Below are 21,323 nucleotides of genomic sequence, written 5' to 3' on the forward strand. Positions count from 1 at the left end.
AGGCATTTGCCATATTCTGAACGCCTTACTTCCTTGGGCATGGACATATTAAAACTCCGACGTCTGGCAGCTGACTTGGCAGACACCCATAAATGTATCAACCATCTTACAAGCAATAACTCTGAGCACCTTTTCAAACTCCACCGGTCTAACACCCGTGGACATATTTACAAAGTCAGAAAACAGCACAGCTCCCATGACTTTAGGAAACATTTTTTCACGCTGAGAATTGCTGAAGCATGGAACAAACTGCCGGCACCAGTTGTTAGTTGTCGGAGCATTGCATCCTTCAAAACTTCCATGCTTTCTGAGATTCGCCAACACTACACCTGATTTTCTCCCCTCCATACACACACAAGCATGTATCTGACTCATACATTGTTCGCTTTCCAGACATTTGTACATTACTGCATATACTCTATACGCACTTTCTGACAAGTTGTGGTGCACCTGAGCACTGTATACAATAATTTCAACTTGCACCACAACTTGTCAGAAAGTGCGTATAGAGTATATGCAGTAATGTAAAAATGTCTGGAAAGCGAACAATGTATGAGTCAGATACATGCTTGTGTGTGTATGGAGGGGAGAAAATCAGGTGTAGTGTTGGCGAATCTCAGAAAGCATGGAAGTTTTGAAGGATGCAATGCTCCGACAACTAACAACTGGTGCCGACAGTTTGTTCCATGCTTCAGCAATTCTCAGCGCTATGAAAATATTTTTAAAATTCTATAAAGTGGTCGCAGAGTTACTTCCCCTGTTTGATGTTAGGTTCTCGCGTTTAGTTGTGGGTTTTTCTGCAGATGCGCTATTGAATTATATACACACTCTGCATGGTAATTAACAACACAAACATAGTAGTGTTAATAGAAAGAGTATTATTTATGAAAAAAAAAATAATAATAACGGTTCATCGTAAACTTTCAGCTGAAGCTGTCAATGTAATTTTGGATTTTCAAGTCTCAGCATCTGAGAACATTTCCAATATTTCGCATCTGAAATGCTTTTTATGTAAGTATAATTAAAATATCCATCAAAAACTTGTACATTTCGTTCTTTGATTTAATCAATAACATAACAGATGATATATGGCGTAACAAAGATAAGACATTTTACGAAAGTATGGAAGCTACATTTCTTTTTAAAATTTCGTCATCATTATGCATTATTAATTGATTATCACTGAGTTAACCGTTGTGTGTCTGTTGACATAATTGTGAAGCTAGAGAACTAACAGTGGGGTGGGTGGCCTAATTGTCATTTAGTTTTATTCTCTACATAGTTTGACTTCCTGTGTCAAAGTTGCAACAGTCTAATGGCATTGGTAACTTATCAACTAAAACCTTCCCCTCAATATTTGTACGCTTGCGTCATTATATAAGAAACTGTTATTGTCGAGATATCCAATAAAAGTCCAAAATGTTTTTTTGTTTTCTTATCCATCAAAAAACTGACAACAGTCGCAAATGTAAATAGTGTTAAATAAGTTTCCAATAATCTTTACTTTCTGTTTTAATTGTCTGTGCCTCTAGCGCAGTGGTTCTCAACTATTTTTTATGTATGGAACCCTTTGATTACTACTTTAGTCTGGTGGACCCCGTAGCCATTCGGTATTTAAAAACTAGTTTTATAGATACTTTTTTCAAAATACCTGTTTTGTTTTCCACACGCCTACTTGTGTAGGTTGAACTATGTAAAACATTCGAGAAAGAAATCTTGCTGTTTCCTCCAATAAATACAGCTAAAACAATTTTTTTCATGAAACTAACATTCTACTGTGGGTTCCCAATTTGCTATTTTGTTGTGTGAACCCCAGTTGAGAATAACTGTTCTAACCCCAGTCTAAAAGGTTTCAGGGAACAACATTTTAGTTAACGTTGTTTATATCTTCCCCTAATCTTCGGAGGATACGAAGGGATGTTCCTTTTGTCGTCATGTTTTTTAATCATAGAGACCTAAACCGGGATATAACCCGTTCCCCGATATAGCAACTTCATTAAATCCCTTAACTACATTACTTTGTACATTCGTGGCGAATGCCATAAGATACACAGAAAATGATCAGATGAAAATAATAGGCAATTTGTTTTTATGCTTACCATCAGTGGTATGCTAAATCCCTTTATATTTCTCAATTTATTCAAAATAAAGTAGATAATTGTTCGATTTTCCTTACATTTCGGAAAGAAAAAAATCTCACTCATTAGCAGCTAAGCTCAACGATTTTTAGTTCTGGAGCTATTGAAAGTTGTCTATACCACAATATCAACATATAAGTTACAAACTTTGGAAAAAAAATTTTTACGCAACATAGGCGCAGGAGTGGCTGTGTGGTAAGTAGCTTGCTTACCAACCACATGGTTCCGGGTTCAGTCCCACTGCGTGACACTTTGGGCAAGTGACTTCTATTATAGCCTCGGGCTGACCAAAGCCTTGTGAGTGGATTTGGTAGACGGGAACTGAAAGAAGCCCGTCGTATATATATGTGTGTGTGTTTGTCTGTATTTGTCTCTCCACCATCACTTGACAAACAACCTTGGTGTGTTTACATCCGGTAAATTACCGGTTTGGCAAAAGAGACTGATAGACTAAGTACCAGACTTACAAAGAATAAGTCCAGGGGCTGATTTGTTCAACTAAAAGGCAGTACTCCAGCATGGCCACAGTCAAATGACTGAAACAAATAAAAGAACAGACAAATAAAAATCTGAAAAGGAATGATGAAATGTGGTTGGCGAGTGATGATCCTGACTTGAGATTGAATACTACTCAGTCAAATCAGCAGATGGGGGCCTCACAACAGTGAGGAGGGTCAGTCTGTTGTAAAGCTGTTGAGAAGAAAGCCCTGAAGCAGTGCACATTCTTTCCAGATGACCCCTAATACTTACTGGCATCAAGAATGCAGAGTATTTTGACTAACTGCACTTGCACAAGCAAGTTGTTTCAAAGTCTCTCTCTCTCTCTCTCTCTGAGAGAGTCATAATAATAAGGGAGAGAGTTAGCCTAGATGAGATGCAGCTTGGTTTTGTGCCAGGGAGAAGCACCACTAATGTTATATTTCTGGTAAGACAGCTGCAGGAGAAATACCTAGCCAAAGATAAACCTCTGTACTTGGCCTTTATTGACTTGGAGAAAGCTTTTGACAGGGTCCCCCCAAACCCTTATCTGGTAGTCAATGTGGAAACTTGAGATAGATGATTGGTTGGTGAGAGCTGTACAAGCCATGTATAGGGATGCTACCTGTAAGGTGAGGGTTGGCAATGAGTACAGTGAAGAAATCAGGGTACAAGTAAGGGTTCACCAAGGATCGGTGTCAGCCCCCTCTTGTTCATCATAGTCCTTCAGGCAATATCAAAGGAATTTAAGACAGGCTGCTCCTGGGAGCTCCTCTATGCTGATGACCTTGCTCTTATAGCTGAATCACTACGAACTAAAGAAGTTCCAGGTATGGAAGCAAGGTCTAGAATCGAATGGCCTTAGAGTTAATGTAGCAAAAACAAACGTCATAGTAAGTAGGAAAGTAGACAAATCACAAATCTCTTCAGGTAGATGGCCCTGCTCGATCTGTAGAAAAGGTGTAGGTAGAAACTCCATAAGATGCACCTAGTATAAGCTTTGGACACAGAAAAGGTGCAGCAATATCAGAAGGTTAACAGCAAAACTAGCTTTTGTATGTGGAAGATGCACAGATACAATAAATGCTGAAAATCTGCAGAAAATAAACTCCATCAACTGCCAGGGAGACAAGTTAGAGGTAGTAGATAACTTCCATTATCTAAGTGACCAAGTTAGTAGTGGAAGGGGGTGCTCCAAGAATGTAGCTGTCAGAATAAGATTAGGCTGGGCAAAGTTCAGAGAGCTCCTGCCTCTGCTGGCAACAAAATACTTCTCTCTCAGTGTGAAAGGCAGATTATATGATACCTGTGTGCGAACAGCTGTACTAATGGTGGTGGCAGCTGAGGACATGCGTAGGCTTGAAAATAATAAAGCCAGAATGCTTCACTGGATATGCAATGTTAGCATGCATGTTTGACAGTGTGTCAGTATCTAGAGAGAAAATTAGGTATAAGAGGCATCATATGTGTTGTGCAAGAGAAACAACTGTGCTGGTATGGTCATGTGATGCATATGGACAAGGGCAACTATGTAAAGAAGTGCTGATCTCTAACTGTGGAGGGAATTTTTGGTAGAGGTTGACCCAAGAAGACATGGGACGAAGTAGTGAAGCATGATCTTCGAACTTTGATCCTAACAGAGGCAATGACTAGTGACCGAGAAGACCCATCAAGCCAAGTGAAATCATAGTCATGGCTGATGCTGGTGTCCTGTAACTGGTAGTCATGCCAGTGGCACATAAAGAGCACCGCTGGAGCATTGGGCCTCACGGAGGCAAAGTGGCCGAGTTCCTTTCAAGTGTTGGGCTTCATCGAGGCAAAGTGGCCGAGTTCCTTTCAAGTGTTGGGCCTTATGAAGGCAAAGTGACCAAGTTCCTTTCAAACATTGGGCTTCACCGAGAGCTTTGGCATTATGTCATGCTTGCGAAGAAGACCCATCAAGCCGAGCAAAATCACCGTTGTGGCAGATACTGGTGTCACGCAAATGGTACCCATGCTGGTGGCACGTAAAGGCACCCATTACACTCTTGGAGTGGTTGGCATTAGGAAGAGTATCCAGCCATAGAAAACCATGACAAATCAGACTGGAGCCTGATGCAGCTTTTCAGCTTACCAGCACTGGTCAAACCATCCAACCTATGCCAGCATGGACAATGGACGTTAAATGATGATGGTATATATACATAGTGAAGAATGGAGCAAACCATTTATAGAGGTGTTATATCAGCAAGCTCAGGGACATTGAATTCAGCAATAAAAGCAAAAACTTACCATGCAAACATTAAGACTTATTCAGCCCACTTTTAATTATTATATTCTACCTAGTCATAACAGAGTAACTGTTCATGGAAACTCCTGTATGCTGATGAAATGGTATGTCCTAAGCAGACGGCAAAATGAGTGCTCTAAAAACACATTTGCCAGAATAAGAATGGAGGATAAAACATTTGGGGACTGGTTACCTCTATTGGATAGAAAAGAATTTTCACTCAGAGTAAATGGCCAATTGTATTATGTTTGTGTATACAATGTAATACTACCTATCTCTTTCTTTCTGTCTATATATCTATCTTGACCTCCCTCCATTCACTCTCTCTTCCTGCAATCTCTCTCCACTTCACATTCCTCAATCTATTTCTAGTGAACCTCATTACCAATAGTCATTATATAGCAGTATATCATGCTCTCCTATCTTTCAGTTTCCATTTCTATCACTTTCTCACTTCTATCACTCTGGTTCTCTTCCATTATGCTCCACTTTATCACCTTCCCTCTCTGGCCTTCTTATAGCTCTCTCTTTTCTACATACCAATGATGAGACAACCCTGTAGTTCTGGTGAACAAACAAACAAATAAAACATAGGGTTGAGAAAACTCTCTAGTCTCCCAGAGTGAGACAACTTCTCTAGTGTTAGTACCCTGACAAATGTATCTGGTACACACATGCACATACACGTGTGTGTGTGCGTAGTTTGCTTAAAATGAACTTTTCTTTTGATTTGAGTTTCATGCCATTACAATAAACAGAAAATGATTAAGAAATCAATAATCAAAGCCAGAACAACACTGAATTAATCAGTGGAAAAGACAAGATAAAAAAAGATCTGAATTAAAAAATCAATGACAACCTGGATATATTAGTGAAGTCTACTAAAGAAAATGGAACATAAATGAATTGGCAAATGAAACAACAACAAACCATAGGTGACATCCTAATAAAACACCATTCAGAAACCAGGCAATAAAAACAATAACCTGCTCCAATGTATATAAAAGCAGAAATAAAGATAAAATTCCAATGACCACAATAGTATGAAACTCAAGTCATGTGAAAGAGAATTCATGTTAGATAAATGATATATATTGAATGTTCTTTCTGTTTTGTTGACAAACTAACATTTGAATATCATCATAATTATTTTAACATCTACTTTTCTATTCTCACATGGATCAGATGGAATTTGTTACAACAAATTTTCTTCAACCAGATGCTGTTCTTGTTGCCAACAATCACCTGTTTCCAAGGAAGGTAGTATTTCCCCATGGTTGGACATGTTTTGCTTAAACTAAGCATTACTAAATACTGGGGTTGTGGCATATGTAGCAAAAAGCTGCAGTTAGAAGAAATGGTTGAAGAAGGAATTGTTTTAGCCAAGCAAACAAAAGAAAATGCAACCCACATTTTTTTTTTTTTACAAATACACAATGCAAACTATAATTCAACAAAGCATTCCTGTCTTTATATTACATGCTCAAACTCAGATGCAGTCTTAGCATGTCCAAATTAACACTATTGAGCAAAACAATAGTGACGTTGCTTACATTCTCCAGTAAACAAACCGTCCTTTAGTTTGTAGTTTTATTGGTTTTGACGAGTGAGGACTGGAATGTTTTTTATTTTTTATTTTTTTGTAAGTCGAGACCAGGCCCAGTTTAAAGAGTTATAAAGCACTAAACTGCTATTCAGGTAATGTAGTCTGTAGATTAAAGGGACATCCAAAATGGACACACCATATCAAGTGCAGGAATTATTATGCATCTTGGGGAACATCACGGCTCGAAAACTACCTGCTTCACATTCCAAGAGACCATTTTTAAGTGTGACCAAGTCTTGTCGGACACGGTTACCATAATCGTACAAGGGAGATAACCTCGTACCTATGAAGAAACATAGAAACACGCCAAAATATTATAAGGACCAGCAGAATAAAAACACTTTACTTGTAAAACAGGTAAGGATTAATGAAAGAAAAAGTAACTAGCTATAAAAATTTTTACCCAATAAATACTGACTCATAGTATGGGGAAAATAGATTTAAAAACAATGATAATGTTTGGTATTGAAGTCACTCTAAGATCTCCTTTCCCACAAAATGTCATACTTGACACTGCAAACCTAGTCTCAAAGTTATATTACCTAAAATTTATTACTATCACAGCTTATATCAGGTCATTAAGAATGAAATGTCCGATTTTGAACTGTTTATTTTATTTTATCTCAGCAAAAAGTAATGCAGTTAATCGAAGTATGCACCTAAATTATCAACACAATTTTGCCATTTTATCAGTAGCTTATTTATGCTGGCAGTGAAGAATTCTGGAGAGCAAGAGGTGATGAAATCACGAAGGGCTGTTCTTGCATCTTCTTCAGATTTGAAGCTTTTTCTTTGCAAAACTTGTCTAATGCCTGGAAAATGTGATTGTCAGTTGGTGCAAGGTCTACTGAGTGCGGCGTTCATTGTGCATTATCTTGCAAGAGAATTGGCCAGTCTCTATTGACCATTCACGGTTGTTTAATTGCAAGTTCACTTATCATTTCATCCAATTGGTTGATGTATACATCTGCTGTAATTGACTTACCAGGTCTCATGAAGCTGTAGTAGATGACACCAGCATTGGACCACAAAACAGTCACCATTAGCCTTTTTTGGTGAATATTCTTTTTTGGATTTTATTTTGACACTTCATCTCTATCCAACCACCGTGTAGAATGCTTGCTACTGTTGAAAAGAATCCAATTTTCATCACATAACAATACGATATGAAAATGGTTCGCTTTTATGCCATGACAGCAAAGAACAGTAAGTTTCAAGATGATGTTCCATTTGATGCTCATTCAGTTCATGTGATACCCACTTGTCCGGCTTCTTTACCTGGCCTATTTGTTTCAGATGGTCCAACACAGTTGGAATCAAAATATCAAACCTTGCTGTTCACACAAATGTGGCTTGAGATGTATCTGCTTCCACTAGTTTCCAGCTTATCGTTATCCACCTTGGTCTCAGGTCTACCACAGGGCTGATTTTCAAGAGTAAAGTCACCAGACCAGAACTTCTCAAACTATTTGACATAGAGTGCGCTCATTCACCACATCTTCACCAAACACTTCATTGATGTTTTGAGTTGTCTAGGATGCATTGGTTCCACAACAGAACTCATATTCATAAACAACACAAATTTTTTATCTCTCCATGGGTTCACAAAAATTGATTTACAAGAGAAAACTTACAATATAATCAGACACCATGAATTGTATTCCAAAAAGTGATGATGTAACTCTTGAATGTTGTAAAACAATTGTCAGGATAAAAAATTAGAGTTAACGACTGTTAAATTTGGTGCATAAGAAAATCAGATATTTCATTCTTAATGACCTGATATTATCAGAGCTTTCAGTACTAAAATTTGAAAACATTCTATTCTTTGCCTTCTACAGAAAATTCATCATTGTAAACACTGAGTATATTGACAATAGGTCTTCCCTCTGGGTATTCTTTGGATCCTCTTCCCAACATATCCCAGAGATTAGTCATCTTATTTCTTCCATTCATTAGTAATCTCTACACCTCCATTTCCGACTATATGCAACTAACTGTGTGTATATATATATATATATATATATAGAGAGAGAGAGAGAGAGAGAGAGAGATGAATGTTAGAATCATGTTGATATCTGTTAGGCAGCTGAGGAAGGGAATCCAGATTTAGTTAAGTTTATTCCGTGGTTGGTTATGTTTCTAAGGTTATCTGATTGATTGAGCACTATATATCTGTAGGTATGGTTGTTTATGTTTATTGGTTTTAATGTTGGAGTCTTTTTTGTGGTGTTTATCTGTAAACTTTTTTACACATACTTCAATTAGACATTTTATTCTAGAATGGCTAGGGGTTCTTGATTAGTTTATTTCATACCATTCTGGATTGTACTGGTTGAGGTTAATCTATTTTTTAATTTGATGAAGATAGTTTTTTGGTGAGAAGTATCAATTATCTTGTTATTTTAACAATATAGGATAAATATATTGCATATACAGAAAGAGAGAGAGAGAGAGAGAGACCGACAGACAAACATAACACAAGGCATAAGGGATTTTAAAATTTAGGCGGATACTCTGTAAGCACTGCATGGTAATCCAAACTTAGCCATCTAGATTGACTGGTGGGAAACATTAGAATCCATAAGGACCATATAATTACAATTGCACTCCTGTTAGATTAGTAAATCCAAAGTTTGCTTTGATGAATTTCATATAAGATTCCAGAGTAAATTAAAAAAAACACAAAGAATAATGGAGAGTTACACATTTGTAATTGATAATTTATAACATATCAATTGCCGATAAATCCATATAATATTATAATTGATCTAAATTGAATTTATTAACATGCAAAATCATCACACTAAATCATTACACAATAGTAGCATATTAGAAATGTACATTGGCAATTTATGTTATAAGTTATCAATTAAAAGTGTTTAACTTTCCATTCTTCTTTGTGTTTTATATAAATACACACACACCATGCTATTTCTAATGACAATATTCTCCACTCAAAGTATCAGAAACTTCCATTTATGTTCTGCTTTCTTCATCACTAAGAAGTTCCTCTCTGTCCACCGGAGAAGATGACAAATTTGGAAGACTTAATATTTTTAATGTAATGTAGGAACTGATGCTCCTCTGTAGAGAGGCATCAGTTCCCAAATGTCATATGTGCACACTGATATTACATACCCACCGGAGCATGCTTGCTTCATTTCTTTCAAGCTTTCACATAGAGAACAGTAATTTTAAATAAGATGTTGTTTCAAGGCAGAGAAATTACTTTATTCTTGCTACAGAAGCTTCTTATGCCAATTGCAACCAGTCATCAAAAAACCAAGCCAAATGCATAACAAAGATGGACAATTTTGTCTGCTCTTGTGTGTACCAGACCCTTTAAACTCTTTGCTAGCATGGAAAGATGTAAAATGAGGATGATGATGTAGTGGTTGTTTGCTTGTTGGTCTATTCAAGACTATACTTTTTAATTATTTTTTCCTGTTATTTAAATATCTTTAATATCTTTTACTGTCTCTATATTTCAGAGTATCTAGTGACATTGATGTAAGAATTTATTGACAGAATACAGCAAGTAATTTGTGAAGAATCTTAGAAGACTAAAGAATGGTGTTGTGAAGATGAGATGTGACTATATATAACCTTGATCAAATTGCTGTGAAGTTAATATAAGGAGTTTATACCTGAGACTTTTTACACAAAGCTACAAAACTCCATTAATTTATGTGTAATGCTTTTGATGTATGGATATATATTTGAAGCTTATATGGATCAGCTGTTATTTATTTCAAGTTATGCAATTGCGCCTTTGATATCTGTCAAAATAGCCTTTTTAATGTAACTTAGCTTTAAGAAACTACCATGAAAGAGTTATTTTTGTTTTCCTATACAAACTTTGTTAAATGTTTCTATTTCATTTAAGAAGAAATAGCTTCAATATTTCACTGGGAAATTCTATGGAATTTGTTTCTTATTTTTTTTAGACATTGCAAAATAAGAATTATCATTGTATTTTTAGTACATTAGAACAAATAATGGAAGAGAGATTGTGTGAGAGTCAGGACTATGGAGAGACGCCGCTTGAAACTAGTGATTTATCTCATCAGATACAAGTAGATACAGAAAAGTCATATACCTGTAACACCTTTGGAGAGACTTTCATCAAAAGTAGTGGCATCATTGAACATAAATTACATCACACAATTTCAAAACTCTACCTTTGTGATGTTTGTGGAAAAAGATTCACTACAAACAGTTCTTTATCTTTACATAAACGTACTCATACAGGTGAGAAACCATACAATTGTAATATTTGTGGTAAAACATTCTCTTATAGTGGTATACTAACATGCCATAAACGAATTCATACAGGTGAGAAACCATACCATTGTGACAAATGTGGAAAAACATTTGCTCGAAATGATCATTTAACCATTCACAAACGTGTTCATGCTGATGAGAAACCATACCATTGTGATATCTGTGGAAAAACATTTTCTCATGATAGTCACTTAACTATTCACAAGCATGCACACACTAGTGAAAAACCATACAATTGTGACATCTGTGGTAAAACATTTCCTTACAGGGGTAAATTGACAAGCCACAAACGTATCCATAGCGGTGAGAAACCATACCATTGTGATACTTGTGGTAAAACATTTTCGCACAATGGTGATTTGACTGTTCACAAACGAGTTCACACAGGTGAAAAACCATACCATTGTGATGTCTGTGATGAAACGTTTTATCGGAGTAGTAAATTAACTGTTCACAAACGTGTTCACACAGGAGATAAACCATATCACTGTGATATCTGTGGTAAAACATTCTCTGACAATAGAGATTTAACTCGTCATATCCGTATTCACACCGGGGAAAAACCATACCACTGTGATATTTGTGGTAAAACATTCTCTCAGAATGGTAGCTTAAATATTCATCAACGTGTTCACACAGGTGAGAAACCATACCACTGTGATATCTGTGATAAAACATTCTCCCACAATGGTAGTTTAACTGTTCACAAACGAATCCACACAGGAGAGAAACCATATAGCTGTTATATCTGCAGTAAAACATTCTCTGATAATCGAGATTTAACTCGTCATATACGCATTCACACAGGTGAAAAACCATACAACTGTAATATTTGTGGTAAAACATTCTCTCAGAATAGTAATTTAACTATTCACAAACGTGCTTGTGCAAATGACAAATCACATCACTGAGATATTTTTGGGTAAAACAGCCATGTATGAAACTCCATCACTCTTTAATCTCTTTACAAACATTGTTACAAAATGATGGATTTTTGTGTTGATTTCAACATATGAGCATCCAGTTGTTTAATCAACTTGATAACCTACTCATTGAAATGGTGCACAAAGAGACTAAGTATTGCCATACCTGCATCCATTACAAAATAATCCTCAATGAGAGCACATTAAGGTTATTGTTGGAGAATATTCACTTTGGTATTTTTTAGAAACTTTTGTTGTAAAATATCTTTGGATAAGGCTGTGATTATCTACAACTAATATGTCTATAATAACGAGTTAATAATGTTAACATGCTGTATGTTTATTGTTGTTTACTAATAATATAATTTAATTGATAATTATTTTATTTATTGTAATCGAAATGTTTTCCTGTTACTGTTCTCATTTTTTGTTCCTTCGACTTAGCTGTAACCCATTTAAAAAAAAATTATATATAATATATAATGACAACAAATTAAATTGAAGTTGTTGGAGTTGATTAAATGAGTTTAGTTTTGTAGAAACGGTTTCCTGGATACACTTGGTTATCCCCGGGTATCTATATTCCATGTACATTACTACTCTGAGTTTCGAAAGAAAGGTTTCTAGTTTTAATCTAGTCCATAACTGGTCAAAGCTTATTCTAATGACCACATCATCTGTGGATACTCAGAGGCTAGCACTGCTCACTTATTAGATGAAGTATGTTTTACATATAGTGAATGTAAAATGATTTTTAGGGTTGATGTCATTATTAGAGGACATCTCAAAGTATGTTAAATCAATGTACAGGAGTCTTCACCAAAATTTTTAACTTGCTTCTCACAGTGATTATTACATGCTTCAAACTAGGGACTGTTGTGACAGTACTTTAGTTATTACTTGTATCTGTTCAACACTCATTGTGATCATTACGAAGTATCATTGCTTATTGTGTTATACTGACAAAGATATCCTAGAGTATCACCAATTGGAATGGAGTTTTCACTTGCTCTTATAGCAAATGATGGTCTGTGAGCCTTGTTCCATGAATTGAGAATATTAATTGGTTTAAGAATACTTGGAATTTGATATTTTTTATGTCATCCTGATTACTTTATACACCTTTATGCTGACTCATCTGAATGTTGCAATATTGTTGTTTTTATTAACAAACATACCTCATTATTCATGCACAATCTTGTTGGAAAATACATCGATGCCTGTTGGAACTTCATTTCCACCTACTGCTCCAGGGCAATTGAAGTTATAAAAATATTAGAAAGAATTGATGAGATAGTCTTTCAAAAGATTGTTCAACAATATCTTCAGAAAAAATGTAAATTAACAAACTAAATTTCTGGTGTATCATGCTGCTGTTCCAACCTTACTTGTGGAAATGGTCTTTTGAGTCTTTAGGAATAGCTGAAATCAACAGCATTGAAATCATCATCAACAAAAATCAGTTTACATGGACAGGTTATGTACACTAAATGAGCAACAGCAGGCTTCTCCATTAGATCTTTTACAGTAAACTCAGCACCAGCAAAAGACCTTGCAAGTGCCCTCTGTGATGTTATATAAAGATTAACTCAAACTATGAAGAAGACTAACATCCACTTCAAAACTGAGGAAGTACTAGTAACAGATTACAAATTCTGACATCAAAATTATCTCAACTGCTACAGAATTGTTTGAAGAACATTATCACAGAAATAAAGGTGAAAAATCTGTCACTCCCAATCATGTCTTATTTTGCCTGCAAAGTGCAGCTTATATGAATGCCTGTTTCATCAAGAGATTGGTTTTCTCACTCAGCAAAAGTAACATCACAACAAATAAGAAAGGAAAAGCAAAAATCAAATTTCTGAAACAAAGATAGCTGCCAATGACAATGACTCACATCATTATACATAGGTTTTGTATCAGGCTACCATATTTCTACTCTTACTCCTTCTGTAGTGCCACTCATCACCTCAACCCATTACTTTCTTCTCAAACTCACATTTCCCATTGGCCATGTTATCACTTTTGTTCACCATTTACTACATTTACTTCTATCTCAATCTCTAAACATCCGTCACTCTCCTCTCACATGCTTGCAAACTTATATACCCACCCTTCCCAATCCTCTGACCCCATTCTCTCTTCTAATCAGTTTCTTGTACCCTCTTTATCTTTCTCTCCAGCTACTCCTGCACACCCTTATATAATGTTGGGTAGCCCTGTATCTCCTCTGCAGCAAGACACCTATTCATATCCTTCTGTCATACTTTAACCTAGGCATGGGCAACCTTTTACAAGAAGTGGACTGCATGAAACATGGCTCATCATTAGGTAGGTTGCATGACTGCTTTAACCTTTGGACACCTGACGTAAATCCACCTCCCTCTCTATTACAGGCCCACTCAGTTGAGTTGGTTTTTAGTGTTGCTAGTTACACAGTAATTCCATTAATGCTAGTGTCATGAAAAAAAGCAACTGGTACACTCTGTAAAGCAGTTGATGTTAGAAATAGCATCCAGCTAAATTGGAGTTTGATGCAGTCCTCTGACTAATTGGATCCTAGAAGACAAACATTAAATGATGATAATAATAATAATAATAATAATAATAATAATAATAATAATAATAATAATAATTGTGTACAGTGCTCAGGTGCACTACAACTCATCGAAAGTGTATATATAATCAGGTGTAGTTTCGGCGGATTTCGGAAAGCATGAGGGCCTTAAAAGATGCAGTGTCATGGCAGTCAACAACTGACGCAGGCAGTTTATTCCATGCTTCAGCAATTCTGAGCGTGAAAAAATGTTTCCGAAAGTCATGGGAGCTGTGTTGTTTTCTGACTTTGTAGGCATGTCCACGTGTGTTAGATACATGGAGATCAAAAAGGTGTTCAGTGTTGTTGTTGGTGAGGCGGTTGATAACTTTGTGGGTGCTTACCAAGTCCGTCGCCAGACGCCGGAGCTTCAGTGAATCCATGCCCAGGGAAACAAGGCACTCAGAATATGGTAGGTGTCTGATGGAGGGTATGCGTTTGGTTGCACGTCTCTGGACAGATTCCAGGAGGTCAATGTTCTGAGCAAGATAGGGGTTCCAAACTGATGATGCGAATTCCAAGTGTGGTCGTACCATAGCTGTATACAGTTTTAAATAGATGGCTGGAGAGCGGCTAACAAAAGTCTTGCTGAGTGATGCCAAGACACCCTCAGCCTTCTTGACAATTTTAGAGATATGCTTTGTCCAACGCAAATCACTGCTGACAGTGATGCCTAGGTCACGCTCGCAAGAGGATTTCTTGATATCAGTGTTGTGGAGGGAGTATGTGGACGCAGGGTTTTTTCTCCAAAAATGCATGGTGGTACACTTGTCCACAGCCAGTTTCAGTTGCCAGTCTGTGATCCATTGCTGCATTGTGTCTAGGTCTGATTGCAGGAAAGAGTTGTAGACATCAGGATCTGTCCTCTTGATTTCAAGGTACAGCTTGATGCCGGCTGCATATTTCAATACTGTGGCATTCTTTAAATTGGCATCTATGTCATTAATGTATGCCACAAACTAGAGGGGACCAAGGACAGATCCCTGTGGTACACCCGATGACATCTCATATGGTGTAGAGTGCTGTCCTAGAACTGTGACTACCTCCTTTTGGCTGAGGATTTCAACCAGTTAAAAAGGTCATCCCTCACACCCATTGCAGAGAGTTTCACCATAAGCCTTTTGTGTGGCACAGAGTTGAAAGCCTTAGCAAAGTCATGGTAGACAACATCCACCCATGAGCCACTGTCAGTGATCTGAGTAATGTCCTCAAGGAACTCGATAAGCTGATCACTGCAGCTGGAGTTAGGGACAAATCCATATTGTGAGGGTCGGATGAGACTGTGAGAGCTCCAGAAGTTCCAGAGTGTTTCTCTGAAACACGATTCCATCAGTTTTGCAATACAGCTAGTGAGACTGACTGGGCGATAGTTGACAGGGGATGTGCGGTCGCCCTTTTTGAACAGAGGAATGACACTGGTAGTTTTCCACTGCTCCGGAGTAGCACCATTGTTGAGACAGTACTGGAAGAAAATAGAAAGCTGGTGTAAAAGGAAGTACCTGCCATGTTTGAGAAGCAGGTATGTAACTCCATCGAGACCAGGGGAGGCATAGTTGCGCTTATTTTGCAGTTTCCTACCAAGCAACATTATATTCATACACAAGTATTATACAATTTACTCTTCGTTTGTTGATAGACATTTTTTGTTGCTTGCAGTGATGTCAGCTCCCTAAACTTTTCCAGCCCTAATCTTACTCAGGCTACTACACATCTGTCACACCAACTTCCACTGATAATTGAGTTACCTATGTAAAAGCCAATCATAAATTCCTTTGTTTAGGTTTTAAGGACTAAGTAAACAGGAAAAGACCTGAAAACCCCCTTCTGGTGGACACTCACCTTCATGCTAAATTCTTTGAACTTATTGCCAACTCTTACCATGCTGGCAGTAACTCTGTACATGGTTTGCACAGCTCACACATGCAATTTAGCTATATGTATTTTAATTAGCAATCACAAACTACCAAGCACAGAACCCTATCAAAGACATTTTCCAGATCAACAAACATAGATATAGTGGCTTACTCTTGAAGTTGTCTCATTAGGACAATAACATCAGTGGTATCTCATCCTGGCACAAATTCAAATTGTGTATCATCTATGCTAATTCTCTTCTTAATCAGATGTATTAAAACTCTTTACTATTTCATAACTTGGTCCCTTAGTTTGCCTTTGTGATAGTTAATGATGAAACTGTTGTGCAAAGTCATTGAGTTTAACATCTCCATTTTACTTGCTGGAGTAGCTTAAACTCTACACTACAACAGTTTTTTTATGAGAAACATCTATAGCAATGAAAATTGTAAATTCCTGTAAATTTGTCACAGTGCATCATATTTAAATGTTGATTAAATCATTTAAAAGTTCTTCGCCATTTACTTCAAAACTGTACATTATAATTTATCCTGTTATTCTTTCTGCGATAGTTCATTAAAACTTTGCACAAATGTATCAGCACCAGAAATCTTAAAACAAAATAAAAAATTACAAATAACAAAAGACATAAATCTTGGATATTATAAAAATACATCTATTCAATTCTTTTGTTTTTTGTCATGAATCTGACATGGAATCTCTCTTAACAACCTAGCAATCAAAGTAATTATAGTAAATGCAATACTTTACACTTGATCTTCATCAATGGAAGTGAATAGTCCATGTCCTGTTGAGAATGTGCATGCTGAAATGTCTGGATGAGATGTTAGATAAATGGACTTTTACACACATGCATATGCAAATGCATGCATATACACACATACAAGTGGAGGATCTAACAAAACGTTGCACTCAACACATTAAGTTAGAGTTGTGTTTCATAACAGGTAGATTCAGCTTCATCGTGCTTTAAGTTTTGTGGGTGTGAAATGCACCTACACCCTCAGATGTATGATGTAAAGATGATGAGAACTTTTTAACCAGTTAAAAAAATTTTTAATGGTGAGAATATTTAATCAATTCAGGTTATGTGGATCCTTTAATTAGGCAGGGACGGTGATTCTTACATTATATGCTCCATGTGAAAGAGCAGACAAGATGTCGGTGTCAGCAATCTGTTAGATTTGACAGCTAACACATGACAAAATAAATGTTTTTAGGGTGTCAGATTACATATCAATTTGTGCGTTGACCATGACTGTATGATACAAATATAGCTGGTGTTAGTAGGTCACAGTGATAACATACTGAAGAGGAAATAATCTTACTGCAGGCAAAAGAAGATAATATACCCTGAAATTGTGCATGGGCCAGTTGGCACTAGGGTGGTCTTTTCAGATTATCAGTGTCCTACAGTTTCAAGTTCATTAATAGGGTATATCTTTGGAGACAACAATAGGACAGATCGTTTTTCCTGCTGATACATATTCAGGTTGTTGCAGATTATAGTTTCCCACGGAAATGGCCACTGTGAACATTGGATAAGGAGGTCCCAGTCAAGAGTACTCCATGTGATGTTTAGGAAGTTATTTCCAAGGTCTCAGAGTCTCCAGACAAATACAGGACAGTGGGATGCAGTTTCCTGTTTCCATACTCCTGAAAAAGTACATGTTTTGCATATATATGTGTGTGTATGTATATATATATATATCAGTGGTATACAAGTCATGCACACTGCAAGCCATAAATAAATTTAAAATATAAATTATCTCCAACAACATTGAAAAGTTGTCAAAATCATTAGCGACTTCATTGCTGAAACCGTTTCTGATCTCATTTCTCACCCCTTTAAAAATATATTTGAAGGTCATGCAATTTCAAAAATGCATATAACATTCTCTCTTTCTGTTGATACTGCTCTCTCTGCTGTCATCTTCATAACTGATGTCACTAAACAATCAACTGACCTGATGTTTGATCATTTGACCTCAAGTGAAACATGTAGAAAAGCTCTAAATTTAAAAATAGAAGTTTAACCTCTCACAAAGATATTTTGACCTCTCTGTAGAGTGTTCCTTTTCTGCATAGAAAAGAATTAACATACCAAAGAAATACAAGAGAAAGACTTTCAGGGTTGAGTCTTATGTCAAATGAAAAAAGTTTACTCCAACAACTAATTAAAACAGAAAACTCCTATGAGAATGTAATAAATATATTTGCCCTGAAAGATCAAAGAACTGAATTAATTCATAAAGGAGTTAAATAAATAACTGGGCATTTTTTAAACATCTTTTAAAAAATGTTATATGTATTAAACAGCAATCTCCATGGCCATATTATGAAACTAAATGGTTTGTCTTCTGAGACCCTTGTTTCTCAGTCTACATTTGTTGTACATAGTCAGGAATCAGGATGATTCTGGGACTGAAAATCTGCCCTTCATTTAATTCTTGAACATTCAGCATTAGGATCTGATTTCAAAGCATTTGGGTTGCTATTTGTAGCAGGTAAAGTAGCTGCAAGAGGGTTCAGTGCCGTAGTATTACTACGATAGGAAAACAAGAATTACCTTCCTTAGCTTAAGTTTTACTAAGGAATTTAGTGACTCTTTTATATTTTTCAGTCATAAGACTGTGACCATGCTGGAGCACTGCCTTAAATAATTTCAATCAAACAAATTGACACCAGTTCTTTCTTTTTTATGCCTGGTACTTTTTTTATCGGCTTCTTTCACTGAACTGCTAAGTTATGTGAATGCAAACAGACCACCAGTTATCAACTGGTGATGGGGAACAAACACAGACACAAAACCACACACACACACATATATATATATATATATATATATTATATATATATATATATATATATATATTATATATATATATCTTCTATAATAATAACTACTGAGTTTCTTAACTCTTTGAATCCTCCTGGAATGCCTTCTCACAAACTGACATTGAAGAAAGGAGCTCCAATTATAATTTTGAGAAATCTGGATCTCTCAAAACTGTGCAATAGAACATGACTGATTGTCAGGCAAATGCATCCACATCTATTGGAAGCAACAATCCTCACTGAGCAAGGAAAGGGAGAAAATGTGTTAATACTCCTTACATCAGAGTATTTAAAAAGTAAAACATACACAAGTCTGTATGGTTAGAAAGAGAGATGCATATTGCCTTAGGCAAGACAATATCATCTTTAAACAATCATAATGTACCTCCACATTCGATATCCATGTTTTCATCTGCAACATTTCTTTTAATCCACTAATTTTATTTACATCACATTAAGGTAATCTAATCAGCCAAATGTTTCACACTGGTTTAATTTAAACTCACATTGTAAAAAGACAACTATGCATTACCTAACATTTTCAATTCTGACTTTTATGTATATACAATATATTTAAGATACACTTAAATAGATACTTTGGGTGGCAGATCTAACCTGTTGCCCAGTTTAGCACCACCACATAGCCTTTGGTTGTTTTTAACATATGGGGTATCAAAAGATTCAGTAATCTTTCAGCTACCAAATAAACTTTATTTTCATTTGCATATATGAATCACAAAAATTTAATATAATCTTTCTATAAGTCAACTATCGTAAATGCCTTTTTATACCAACACCATGATGATGATTATGTTACATTTTCTATATGAGTGTGTGTGTGTTTGCATGCTCATTACGTACTTTAAACCAATGACTAAGAAGTATATGTGTGAGTGTATGTGATGGTGTATGTGTGTGTGAACATACATACATTTTTGTGATGACTCACACACACACACATCTAAAGAGAAAGAGACACACACAGAGGGACAGATATATGCCTGAGGTGTGTGTGAATGTATGTCTTTCTGTGTCTGTTTTAGTATATGTATGTGAGTGTATGGCAGACTATATGTGTGTACAACTGAGATAATTTTTATGTGTTAGGCCTCAGACAATTAAACACACATATCTACACATACATGTGTATGAGTGTGCATGGTTTTCCGCATTCGTTATGTCTATAGTAAACAACATTTTATGCTGTTTTATTGAATCCACATCTAATGAAGTAGTCATCTTTGTGGTAGGTAATCCCCATGAAAATCATGATATTCTCATTCGTGCTTGAGATAACAACCTTAAGAGTGTTTCAGATAATCATCCCTCTTATGATGCACTCCAGTATCCTCTTATGTTGTGGAATGGACAAGATGGGTATCATATTCCACAGATTGAACCTGCAACAGAAGAGCCAATTACAAACAAAAAGGTGTCATCAAATGACTTCTATTCTATTTCAGCAATACCTGGTTGATATGTATGCTAAAGTTGAGAGTCAGCATCACCTCTACATTCATAACAATTTAAAAAAAGTTAAGGGCTAAAAATTATGTTCATCTCCAAGACGTTCTGAGGACAGATGGTGATATTCAAAACATGGAGCAACTTATAATCCTCCCATCATCATTCACAGGTGGCCCTCAATATATGCATGAATGAACACAAGATGCTATGACATATGTCAAGTCATATGGAAAACCAGATTTTACTACTTTCACCTGCAATCCTAAATGGGAGGAAATAAAATTTAACAATCGTCCAGTGTTGCATTTTCTCGTATTGCAGCTACCTTCCTCAATAGGGGTAGAATTGCTCATTCCACGTTCAAGCTCCCTCTAAACCTTGTAATGAAAGAATCTCAAATCTGGAATATTTCCCAAAACTCTGCAATGGCAACAGTTCTCCAACAAACTTGCCTCATTGTTTGGGATGAGTGCACTATGTCATATTATGGAGCTCTAGAGGTACTTCACCCTACTCTCCAAGACATAAAAAATAGCAAACTCATGGGAGGAGTAACAGTTCTTCTTGCAGATTTTTGTCAAACATTGCCAGTTATCCCCAAAGGATCAAAAGCTGATGAGGTCAATGTATGCTTACAAAAATCATACCTCTGGAGACTTGTTGATCAAAAAAATAACGAACACAAACACCGTACTTTGGTCACCACCTGGTGCCATACTATCTTTAGTACCAACTGACATCCTAAATATCAACTTTCACCTCTGAAACACGGACCATACTTTCAAACCCACCACTGTAAACACAAGCATAACGTGTATTTATACGTAAACAAAATAAGAACTAC

The 21,323-nt window shown here is 36.3% G+C and overlaps 2 protein-coding genes across 3 annotated transcripts in view; one reads left to right on the forward strand and one right to left on the reverse strand.

Moving 5' to 3' along the window:
• LOC115214080 (zinc finger protein 62 homolog) overlaps positions 1–21,323 on the reverse strand; it is a 433,795-nt gene that overhangs the window by 41,384 nt on the left and 371,088 nt on the right. The gene's annotated exons all lie outside the window — the stretch shown is intronic.
• LOC115213873 (zinc finger protein 2 homolog) lies at positions 676–12,733 on the forward strand. 2 transcript variants are annotated; one of them, XM_029782823.2, is made up of 2 exons: positions 676–1,011; positions 9,985–12,733. In XM_029782823.2, the coding sequence occupies exon 2, from the start codon at positions 10,492–10,494 to the stop codon at positions 11,686–11,688; it is 1,197 nt and encodes a 398-aa protein (XP_029638683.1). In that variant the 5' UTR covers positions 676–1,011; positions 9,985–10,491; the 3' UTR covers positions 11,689–12,733. The 2 variants fall into 2 exon arrangements, with proteins under 2 accessions (XP_029638683.1, XP_036360249.1); XM_036504356.1 differs by lacking the exon at positions 676–1,011 and adding an exon at positions 1,075–1,468.

Source organism: Octopus sinensis, linkage group LG7 (genome assembly GCF_006345805.1).
Source record: "Octopus sinensis linkage group LG7, ASM634580v1, whole genome shotgun sequence".
Lineage (NCBI taxonomy): Eukaryota > Metazoa > Mollusca > Cephalopoda > Octopoda > Octopodidae > Octopus > Octopus sinensis.

Excerpts from the sequence above, each read along its gene's own strand:
- LOC115213873 (XM_029782823.2), top strand. The coding sequence starts at position 10,492 with ATGGAAGAGAGATTGTGTGAGAGTCAGGACTATGGAGAGACGCCGCTT.